General features: G+C 42.0%; 1 protein-coding gene across 1 annotated transcript; it reads left to right on the top strand.

The window, feature by feature from the left end:
- Positions 1-1,243: 1,243 nt before the first annotated feature.
- Positions 1,244-12,031, top strand: rundc3b (RUN domain containing 3b). Its single transcript, XM_053432727.1, has 11 exons — positions 1,244-1,338; positions 4,917-5,032; positions 5,625-5,758; positions 6,555-6,640; positions 6,838-6,927; positions 8,627-8,707; positions 9,230-9,404; positions 9,661-9,818; positions 10,306-10,452; positions 10,649-10,770; positions 10,861-12,031. Exons 1-11 carry the CDS (start codon positions 1,244-1,246, stop codon positions 11,004-11,006), a joined length of 1,350 nt encoding a protein of 449 aa, XP_053288702.1. The 3' UTR covers positions 11,007-12,031.
- Positions 12,032-12,084: the final 53 nt, after the last annotated feature.

The raw sequence follows: 12,084 nt of genomic DNA, 5'->3' as shown, positions 1-12,084 counted from the left end.
AATAAATGCCTCACGTCATCTCTTTAATTTGATCACAGTTATTCTGCCTCACTGCTGAGTCTCTCTGTAAACCAGCACAGGCTTATACTTAGAGTCTATGAAAGTCTATGATTGTTTAAAAAAAGTTTTTTAACTAAAACCTCCACATGTTTCTCCTGTGTGCAGATGAGAGGCAGCTACCTGCGCCAATATTTAACTGCTCCTACTGATATCAGAATAAAAATCCAGTCACTCCTCCCTCAGGACCCGCTGCTGTCATTTGTATCTGCAGCCTAACTTCCGGTTGGATGAAATTAGTTTAAAAATAAAAGAGGCCAGGTTAGGCACGTATGACAAAGTTTGAATGAAATTATCAAAATTTATGGGAATGGAATATGGACAAATTCTTATATCATTTTTATGCTATTAAGAAATAAAGTTATTTATTCTGTTAGTTTCTGTAAAAAGATAAATTGGTCGACATAAATGTTTGAATAGGCATATAGCATGAGAAACATCTCCTGAAAGGGAACATACAAATTAAAACTTATTTTTGACAAGCATTTTTAACTTCTTCCATGCCCCCTTACGAATCACTTCATAAACACTTTAATGAAGAAACGCCTCGTTGTTATACTTTAAAAGAGTAAATGTAAGAGTTTTATTGTCTAACTTTATTTGTCTTATAAATCCAGCTAAGATTTCATTAAGTTTTCAGTACATCTTTAAAGGTTCAGTGGGTAGAATTTAGGGACATCTAGGGGGGAAGTTGCATGTTACAGCTCACCTCACTCTCCCCCTCCAAACATGAAAGAGAACCAGTGGTTGCCACCAGCTGTCATAACAATTCAAAAGGGGTTTAGTTTGTCCAGTTTGGACTACTGTAAAAAACATGGCGGTTTCCGTAAAGAGGAGCCACTTCTGAAAACAGGAATTCATACAATTTAGATGAAACACACTAGGGAAAACATGGTTAAGATTTTTTTATAATAATGTCCCCCCTTATATGTGCCATTGGTCTAAAACACCATTATGGTAGTCGAGCTTTTATTTTGAAAGTTCCTCCAGGAAGTGTGGTGATGGTGGTCACTGACTCCTTGTGTGTGACTCGACTGGTGTTTGTGATCCTCCTCCAGCGGAGCAGCGTGTCCTCCTCCCGGGAACCGACGGACACAGCTGCCGGTCCTTCCCCGGTGCAGAGCTCACAGGCAGCGGAGGGACTGCGGCACCGCCTCCGGCCGCGGGCCACGCACACGGGCCGGGCATGGCGTCGCTCGGCGTGGGGCTGCATCTCATCCGCAGGCGGGGAGCGGGCAGGAGCGCAGCGGTAGAGAGGAGGAACCTGCTGACCGTGTGCAGGTGGGAGACCCTCACACTGAGGAGGATGGGCTTTCATCTCTGACGCCTTTGATTCATCCTCCATTCTATCACACGCATGGGGACTCATTCTTAATTTAAAACGGATTAACATAGGCAGAGAGAGGGACGTCACGCTGGATGAGTTAGATTAAGACATGATTTAATATGCAGATGATCTGAGGTAATCCCCCCCCCCCCTCAATACATTCAAATACTCTTTCATTCATTCACCAACCACCACCATCACCACCACCAGCAGCAGCAGCAGCAGCCTCCATTCAACCTGCATGTAATCACGTCACTTCAGGAGGAGCAGGGCCTGGATTCTACACACACTGAGATCAAAAGGCTGAGATCCAAAAATGTGAAATGCTATGTTTGTGTGTCTTCATATGTATATAGTTAACATTTTCTATTCGAGATACTGTGCAGTTGTTGACCTGTTTCTGTATTTTTCTCAGTGATGGACCAAACACACCCCTAATAATAACCTACAACTAAAATGGACATAGAATTGATACTTTTTTTGTTATTGGTTTTCATAGTTAAGAGATATGTTGAGAAATAAAAGTAGAAGTAATAATCATGATGAGCTTTATTTATGTAGCTCCATTCATATGTCAAATGCAACACAAAGTGTTTTGCACAAAAGCATTTATCATAAAGCTAAACTAAACAAAAATTTGAAATAATAAGCAGGTGGAGCCAAAATTCGACAGGGAAAAATCAGCCATCAGGTAAAACAGTATGAGATAAAAAAAAAACATGACTAATTATAATATTGAGGACATGAGGCATGTGTTCCTCAATGCATTGATTGATTGATAGATAGAGAGACAGACAGTTTTATCTTCTTACTTGCAACTTTAAATGCATCATTTGACACACATACATGCAAATGCAACATTAAATTTAGTCTTCAGTAGAAAATCTAAAATTCTAGAGATAGATGGATAAAGTGCCCACACACATGTCACACGCGTCACTGCAGTGAAACCCCCTCTGTTCTGAGTATTGATTTGTGACTCTGTCAGTGCTGATATCAGTAATCGACTGTGATGCGTTTGAAACTGATGAACAGAAAGGGTCAGAGAAAAAGGGAAGAGACGGAGGCCTGTTTTTCTTTATCTTATTTGCATGAACTAATGGTAACAGATCAGATAATCTGCTTCTCAGGCATCCGGACATGTGTGACATGTGCGTGGCCGATCTTCCTCCGTTTACGTCACTTGAAGCGGAGGGGAAGGTGAATTTAATTAGACTCTGGAAGTCCTTGTGATGTCTGTCACGCTGCCTGCAGCTTCCACTTGAGGTTTCTTCCACAGTTTTCTGAGTGAAAAGTTTGTACTTTGTGGTACAGTTCCATATCTGAGTCGAGGCTCTAAGGATAGAGGGTGTTGTGTGAAGTACAGATTGTAATACTGCTTGAGGCAAATTTAGATATACATTTATTTTACATAAAGATGGATGCCACCTCTCCTCTTCCTCCAGCCATCAGGAAATTAATCCAAAATATCCTGGACACGAACACTGACATCACTGACATATGGAGCCACAGTTTAATCAGGTGATGGAGCCACGGTAGCAAGATCCCATAGATAAACATGAACAATGACAGAAACCGTCTTTCCCGAAAAAAAGTATTACACCTGTGCGTTGACTTTGTAGTTTGGTCCCTGTTCCATCCACTAACATGGAGGAGGAGGGATTTATGAGCTTTACTGCAGCTCGTCATCAGGTGGCGATCAAAAGGCTGTGGCTTCACTTTACTTTGGACGACTTGATGGTTCAAGATGGCAGCGTTTGCACCTGATATTTTGGCTTCGTTTCTGGGTAGTGGGAGGAAGTGGAGACGTTGTCCATACACTCTATATACAATAGTATGACTTAAGGTAGGAGTACAGTGTATAAGCATTGATTTGACAGGAGAATCTGAATAACTGATGCTCTGATCTCTGTTGTCTTGGAAAACAGTTCCATCTTTGTTGTGTTTGTGATTTTGAACGTGGTGGTGAGGCTCCATTAGCACAGGAAACATACAGATTCAAACAGAATAAGGAAATGAGGCTGTCTGAGAGGATTTGTGTGGATTTGTATTCAAGTACAGTTTTTTTGGAAGAAACGTCTCTGGCTGATATCAAGTGAGAGCTGCGTGCACACACCCACACAGCATCAGCCGTTTTGACTTGACGTAGCAGGAAAAAGCTCAAGTGTGAGTGACAGCGTGAACTCTGCCTCTGCTCCATTAGAGGGTTCCAGAAAACCTAAATAGAATAATGTGACATGTCGAAGTCCCCAGTGTAAAGAACAACTCTGACAATAAATCAAATCAGATGAAGTAATGATGCCTCAGAGTGGCGTCATCTTTTCGGTGTTTGTGAGAACAACCCACCATTGGTTCTGTTTTCTGTTATATCAGGTTTTGCCACATCACAAATCTAAAGAAAGGTCGTGACTTCACTCACTCGCGACGTGAAATCCAGAAAACACGTTTTTTGAAAAAGGCAACAATCCTTGTCGTCAGCTGCCTAGCAACAGGCTGGTCACGACTTCAACTTCTTGAACGTCGATATCGTAAACTTGACATAAACACATCTGTGTAACTGAAGAGGATTTGACTAAATACTGAAGGTCTTTTAAATATCCGACTCTGAACGGATCTCTTTATTGGAAACAATGGAAAGATCAACTGATTTGATTTGTGAGTGTTAAAAAAAAACAAATATACAATTGGTAAAATACAATACGTAGAAAATTACATTAGTTTAAATTAAATGTAGTTATTACCATCGTTCAGAGGTAGGAAACACACACACACACCCACACGCACACACACACACACATACACACACTGTGGTCCCCCTGCTGCTAAGCAACAAGATGGAGAAGCAGCGTGAGATATGGAGTCTGATTATTAAGTCGACTTTAAGGGCCACACACACACACACACACGCACACGCACACGTGCACAGACGCACATTGCAGCCCCGTCCATTAACTCTCTTCCTGCTTAATTAGTGGCCACCAGATAAGACAGAGTCGGTCAGTGGGCTGCACATTAAGACTGGTTTCATTCCTCAGACGTTATAGGTGTGTTTGTTTTCTCTGTGTTGTGATCAGAAAGAGAATCCACGTAATGTGTTTATTTGATGTTGATTGAGATGATCTCTCTAGTTTGTTGTGTTTGTTGTCTTTGACATCATTCTGTGTGGGATCAGACGGCCACAAAGAAGGTAGTTTATCATGGTTGACATGAGATGTCTTTGTAGAAAGATGGTGATCAATCTGCCACACATTTAAAGGGACACTCCAGGGATTCATAATACACTTCAATGAAGAAATGGTTTTCAAAAAAGACAGATACAAAATTGTAAAAAATAGTTTCTGTAAAGTTTGTTTACCCTAGATATTTATTTCCGAACACATCCCCCTAATTTGCACAGGATGCTCTTTCTTCCCGGTGACCTCCTTTTTACTACATGTTCATATTCTAAATTTAAAATTGGTGTATTTCCCTTTAAACCACAGGTCCAAGAACTGATTTTAACACCAGTGTGTTCATTGCCTCTTGTGTCCAGGTTCTCAGTGAAGACTCTGCTGGACCGCTCCTGTTTTGAGACAATAGATGACTCATCTCCAGAATTCATTAACTTCGTGTCCATCCTGGAGCACATCCTTAATCATCGGCTCAAAGGTAAAGACAACAAACAAACCCTGCTCCTCATCCACATGTAGTTTCATAAAAACATCAAATCACTCAGAAAGTAGGTAATTAAATAAAAATGTCCAAAACTAAAAGTACGGACGAAAATAAAGCACAATTTCATTAGTCTCTGTTTGATAGGAGAGTTAGTGCAAATGGGTGGGGGGGAGAGAGAGAGAGAGAGATGATGTGATAAGAAGGAAATGAGCAGGAGATGTTGTGGTAGCATGTGGGCGACCGATATGCACAATGTTGCTCCAAGTCAGAGATTTATGTAATGATCAGCACCTCATTTCCATTTATTGAGATTAGTTGAAGCTGATCTGGAGACTGTTGTTACCTCAGCCAATGAGGTAATGTTTACATCTGTGTTTCGTTTGTTAGTTATCAGATAACACACAAAAAGTACTGAACCAATTTCTAGTTTGTGTTTGGAATTGTTCACACCTGTAACAGCCGTTAAGACAAACGCATGTCCTAAGACAATTTTATTCATGTCTATTTAATGATATTACTTGCTGTAAAGTTGTTTTGTATCAATTCAGATTCAAGTCTTTTTCTCTGTCTCTACTCCTCCTCTCAGGTCAGACGACGTGGTTTGGCTACGAGAGTCCTCGCAGTTTCTGGGATTATATAAAAGCAGCCTGCAGCAAAGTCCCTCATAACTGCATCCGAAGCATTGAGAGCATGGAGAATGTGCGTTCATCAAGAGCTAAGGTGAAGATGAAATATCACCGGGTATTTGTTTGAAGCAGAAGCAGAGTTAATCACCCAACGCCGCAGGAAACAATAATATGACTTTTTTTTCTGGACAATTGACAAATTTTGTCTTTTTATTTTATTTTTAATATACACTGCATCCTCTGCTTTGAGGCTCAGTGCCTCCTGATTTACTGCACACACGAGATGCAAGCATCTGTGTGTTCAGCTTACTTTGGATTTACCTCTTAGAACAAGGACAAAGGTAACTCAGTCAACAAAAACAACTTAATAAGAAACAACATGTGCCGTTTCACTGACTATCATGTCGGCCTCATCGGCGTGAGAAGACTGCCGTCGGCACAGTGAGAGAACAGCAGGGTGCTCGCAGGCGGTCAGCACTGACCAATGGTTTAATTTGGTCTGAATGATTTGTCGTGTTGATAGGGCCAGAGACACCGCCTTCTTCCAGATGACTTCATTTCTTGATGGCTATCGAGACCTGAAAATGATTTCAACAAACAAAATAACAATTTACCAACCCTATGCATAACAGTCTTCCTATTGAGATGTATACATATATATTTGTACAAATGTGCACTTTGATTCGGTGTTGAGCTGTCCGACGTTCACACTGAAATATCTCAGCGACTGTTTGCCATAGATTGGTCAAAGATATTGTGTAGAGATTAGATGTAAGCATGTAATTCGGTGTAGACTCCTAATCTGGTGTCTTGTGTTACAGGCTGATGATATAAGCTTTTACTAAGTTTGATGTGCGACTGAGTTGTGTGTTTTCTCCCTGTCTCTGCAGGGCCGTGCGTGGATCAGAGTGGTGCTGATGGAGAAACGACTGTCAGAATACATCTCATCTGCACTGAGGGACTTCAAAACCACCAGGTACACACAAACACACAAACATCACACTCACAGACCAACACACACACAAAATTCCACCCCCACCCCCCCCCGCCCAGTCCCACACGTTCATCAGTGTGTATCTGTCAAAGATCTCTCACATCATTCACCTTTTCATTTTCAGTCAGTTGACTTGAGTGTGAGGAGCTGTTTTCATGCCTCCACTGTGTTGACTGTAGGAGGTGTTATGAGGACGGTGCCATCATGCTGGGAGAGGAGGCGGGGCTTCTGGCAGACACGCTCATTGGACTCAACACCATCGACTTCAGGTACTTATCACGTCCTGTTGCTTCTCACTCAAAGTGTCCTGCTGGCTTTGTGTGGATTTAATAAATAAAGGGAATGGTCCCTTTGTCGGTTTTCAGGGTGGATCCAAAAGGTGCAATGCTCCACTCGCTGCTGCATTCGACTGAAATAGAAACGCATCATCGCTTCAATACTAAATAATTTACAGGAAAAACCATTGAATCAAAATACAGTTTCATTGCATAATACATCTGTGAAATGTCCGAGGCCACTCTTCTGCTTTTGTGGCGTTTAGTTTAGACAGATTTAGTTGGTGATAGTTTAGATAGGAGCCCAGGTTGAACCACTGTCCCTCTTGACTAATGCATGCTCTGCTAAGGAGGTGACCTTTTTATCAGCATTAGTTTGTCTCTTATTTAGCAGGATGTCACAAACTACTGGACAGGTTACCAGTTAACTTAGTGGAAGGATGTGGTTTGGGTAAGAACCCATTAAATGTTGCTGTGGATCAGGGGGTGGATCTAAGACTTTTTTCTCTTTCTTTAAAAGAAATATCTATGCGCAGGTCAAATTTGGTGTAAATGTGGAAAATGATTAGAATTTTGTGAATTTAAATAAATAGCCTTTGGGGGAAGATCTGTTTTCAGTTGCTGTACCATAACAAATATTTACTTCATGCCTGCATTTAATGCAAATCGTTTATAGAACATTGCGGTGCACATGGTATATACATTTTGTCTGATGTCAATATGATATTATATATTGGCCACTCCTTCTTGGCAGAGGTATCAGCTTTAGTGCCCATCTAGTTCGGCTTATTTATTTTGAATATACAATGTTTCCAGAGTTTTTCAGACTCTTCCTGAAGCCACATGATGATTTTCCTTTGTTGTGGATTGTTGACTCAGCATTTCAGGAAGTGACCCAAGTAAATCAGAGTGAATCTGGCTGGAGGTCAACTTTTTTTTGTTTTGGCTGAAATGTAGAGCAACTGCTCGAGGGACTAAGAGGCCAGAGAGCAGCTGCTTACACTGCAGGTGGATCAGTTGCAGACTTTGCAGAATTATATGATGCAGCTCGAGGGAAAGCTTTAAAATAATAACTCACATACCTACCTCAAGGGAACTACATTAGCAAAGAGGAGCCTTGAATCCTCAGTGATGAATTTAATACACTAGATATTTGCTGAATGCTACAAAGACCAGAAAGTTGAATCAAGACTTTTCTCTCTACAACAAATATTTCATCCTCTTCAAATAGAATCATTCATATTTACTGTATGGTGGGGGGGCTGCGCTAGACATAAACTACTTATATGAAATCACATAGAAGATTGGAAATTAGGGGTAAAGTTTTATTATTTTACAACATGAACTCAAAGTAGTAGAACGTTTGCTACTTGAAAGGGCCTTTTAATGAAAAATGGAAACAGATCTCCAAAAAGTAATGACAATTAATTACAAGTAGAGAACTTACTTTAACTTTAAGGGTTAGTCTAAATAGTTCAGTGAAAAGCAGACTGAGATGCACAGGTCTGGTGATGGACGCAAGAACATTTTCTAGATTTAAGTCATTAAATCTGAACAATTGTCCAAGAAGTATAGAAGTGAGCTTTACACTGACAGCAGCTGCTTTCACCAGTCATTTTATAATCTCATGCAGACACTTGCAGATAAAAATGTGAAGTGAGCTTTGAATTTCCTTCTTGTTGTATCTTTTAAGCTTCTGTCTGAAAGGGGAGGGTCTGGACAGCAGCTGCCCCGCCGTGATCGACTACACGCCTTACCTGAAGTTCACTCAGAGGTTTGTCAGATAACGTCTACTGTATTGTATTCAAACAGTCTTTTGTAGATTCTATTTTCAATGCGTGTGTGTTTGTGTAAATTTGTATTGTTTGATCTGTTTCTTTAATTAAACATTTTTCTCATTTTATTGTTGTATCTGAGGGCAAACATCATAGTATGTGAGCATTTAGAGTTTCAGAAGATAATTTTACTCCTAATTTGGCAAAATTATCCTTGTAAACATGAATATAGCATTTTATGTTATTCCATAAAGATACGGGAGATGTAAGCGAATGAAAGGACTGTTGTTAAGACAAATCTGTTCAGATTGAATAAAAAAACATGATTTACTTGTGTTATTTATCTCTTATGTGAGCTCTGTGTGTGCAGATCTGCGAAAAGGTTTTAAACATGAAACTTTCCTCAGGGCGTGTATTTGTTATGATGTTGTCAAGATATATCCCCCCCCGGCTGCTGCTTGCCTCTCCCTGCTGCATTACCTCTGTGCTAATGTGAGGCCACACTGTGGTTCCCTGTGCAGCGCAGACAGCATCAGCAGTGACGAGGAGGAGATGAGGACTCTGGGGAGCAGTGGCAGCGAGAGCAGCACCCCCGACAAAGCAGCCACGGCCGCCTCCATCTTCACCGAGCAGAGCAACTTGGTCAGCAAGTGCAAACGCTTCGAGCAGAAGTATCGCGTGGCGCTGGAGCAGAAGGTAGCGTCCGAGTGTTTGAAACTGTCTGTTCTGGATAAATAAATTGCACGATAATAAAAAATGCCGGTGAGACATATTCCTCGATTCCTCCACGACTATAAGAGGCTTGAATAATGAAATGTGAGGCAAGGGCTATGAAGAGCAAATTTATTTAACTCACATTCATGTTATTTCTTGTATTCATGCAGCAGCGTCTTCATGGCATTAAACCAACAGACAGTAATGGAGGGTGTGTGCGTTTGTTTGTTTGCCTCAGGCTTACCTGGAAGAGCTGGTCCGTCTACGAGAAGCCCAGCTGTCAGAGGCCGTGTCTCATAACAAAGCTCTTGAGCAGAACCTGGCAGACACACACCTCTCACACGCACTGGAGAAGGAGCAGCTGGAGTTCATCGTACTGGAACTACAGGACCAACTGTGAGTTCATTCCGTGTGTGTGTGTGTGTGTGTGTGTGTGTGTGTGTGTGTGTGTGTGTGTGTGTGTGTGTGTGTGTGTGTGTGTGTGTGTGTGTGTGTGTGTGTGTGTGTGTGTGTGTGTGTGTGTGTGTGTGTGTGTGTGTGTGTGTGTGGTCAGCGAGCAGCATGTCAGGTCGCTGGTGAAAAGGTGAAGGGGATTTGGCAGCGGCTCCAGCTGTGAGTGACATTCAGGACACAGCCAGACGCCCTGAGGTCACAGGGGTTTTGTTATTTGTGTTGAATCAGTCACACTCAGTGCTGCTTTTATCATCATCATCTTCATCATCATCGTCGTTGTGTCGTCCCATCAGCTGCCGGCTGACTCCAATTGTGCAGCTTATATTTTATGTATGTTTATATAATCAATAAATGTCCTGATGTGTTTTCAATATGAATTAAACGGAAAAAATCGTTTGAAAATCCACAGCCACTGACTTATCGTTTTCAGGACAGTGCTGAAGAACAATGATTTGCGGTCCAGACAGGAGCTGACAGCCCATCTGACCAATCAGTGGCCGTCTCCTGACGCCTTGGATGCCAACGCTGTTGCATTGGACACGCTGCTGTACAGGAAGAGGACTGGACAGTGGGAGGAGTACGTAGACCAGTTCACATCGCCACGCCCCCAAGTCTGATGATAATCACTCGGTGTTAAAATGAATCTGGGCCCCTCAGATGTTTGATATTTTGCTTATTAAATGTCTCTGTAATTATAAAAATGCTACTGGTTTATTTTCTGTTCTTGTCGTCAGACGTTATCTGCTTAAACTTTATTGATCTCCTGTTCTCAGGAAGAACTTCCAGAGTCTGGAGCAGCTCTCTGCGGACATGAGCCTCTCCCAGACTTCCCTTGAACCGTCACACACGCTGAGTCTGGAGGCGAGGCTGGCCGGGACACAGTGGCGGCACCAGAGTACGTCCCCTCCTGCAAGTACGCTTCGGCCGCTAAAGAAGTGGCCTCTGCTCTGGTTTGAGTACTAACCACATGTACTGTCTTGTTCAGATAAGGAGGAGACTCCTTCTCTCAGAGGCCTGTGCGGCTCCCTCACCTCCGTTGCCAGCTACAAGTCTCTGGCCAGCCTGAGGTCCAGCGAGTGTTTGGCCAGTCCTGCAACAGAGATCAGCAGCCCGGGGTTCACTCCTTCATAGGGAATGGGGGGGGGGGGGGGGAACTGTGGGACAGATGATGCAGGAACTTTGTCAATGTAGGTGAAAACTGATTTTCTGTTTGTACGAGTCCTTGTTCCGTGTGCGGAGCTCGGAGCTTTAACAGATGGACGTCAGGTTTGACAGCGGAGGATCTGGTGAAGCATGTTTGTAAAATAGAACTCAGAGCAGCTCCGTCAGACTGAGTCACAGATACACCTCTGGGTCCAAACACTGCTCACTTAGTCCCCCTTAGTGCAGACAGGGGATCCGGTGAGCCTCATGTGATTCTTCGATTGTGTTTAGGTTTTTGCTTTCTAGGTGTTTTTATCTGTGGAGCATCATCTGTTTTTCTTTCTCGGAAACATGTTGGAATAATACAACAGTTTTGTGTATGAGTTTCCATGTCCCTTATAGAGCATAGAGGTGACGATGATGATGGAGTGTGTCCTCCCTCCTCTGTTAGAAGGTTTCACTGCATGTTGATAATACTGACTCCATCAGATCAGACTTTAGGAAAACAGAGGGTCAGTGTTTGATTCTCACGTTTTGTTCTCAGGTGTAAATGTTCTTGTGCCATTCTTCTTATATGTTGTCAGACGTGCATAATGCAGTATCACATTGTTTGTTCTCAGGTAATGAGCACTATGTTTATACCCCCCCCCCCAATCCGCTCTGAGTTTAGCTTCGTACTGGAGTCATTATTCCCTTTACTTGTTGAAATGCAGTTTACTTTCTTGGCTAGTTACCACAAACAGATCATACATACTTAAATTAGGACAATGTGTTAGGACTCAGTTATTTGACTCTTTTCAAGAGATATGATAGAGAAATGTGTATTTACAGAATATCTGAATAAAACTATAACAATAGTAATGTATCATTGGGGACAATAGCCGAGTACCTCAACACTGAGCTCATTGCATTGCCTTTACCTCATTGCAGCAGTCATTTGCACATCCAGAATATGTTTCATTGGATTTCTTTGCCTTTTTTATCATTTTGAATAAACTCCACTTGCTGAAACATTGAAATATATTTGAGTTTCTTTTTCACAATGAACAGATGTGATGATAGAGGA

The sequence above is a fragment of the Pleuronectes platessa genome, chromosome 10 (genome assembly GCF_947347685.1).
Source record: "Pleuronectes platessa chromosome 10, fPlePla1.1, whole genome shotgun sequence".
Lineage (NCBI taxonomy): Eukaryota > Metazoa > Chordata > Actinopteri > Pleuronectiformes > Pleuronectidae > Pleuronectes > Pleuronectes platessa.
Note: the sequence above shows the minus strand (reverse complement) of the source record. Positions and strands in the feature narration are given on the sequence as shown.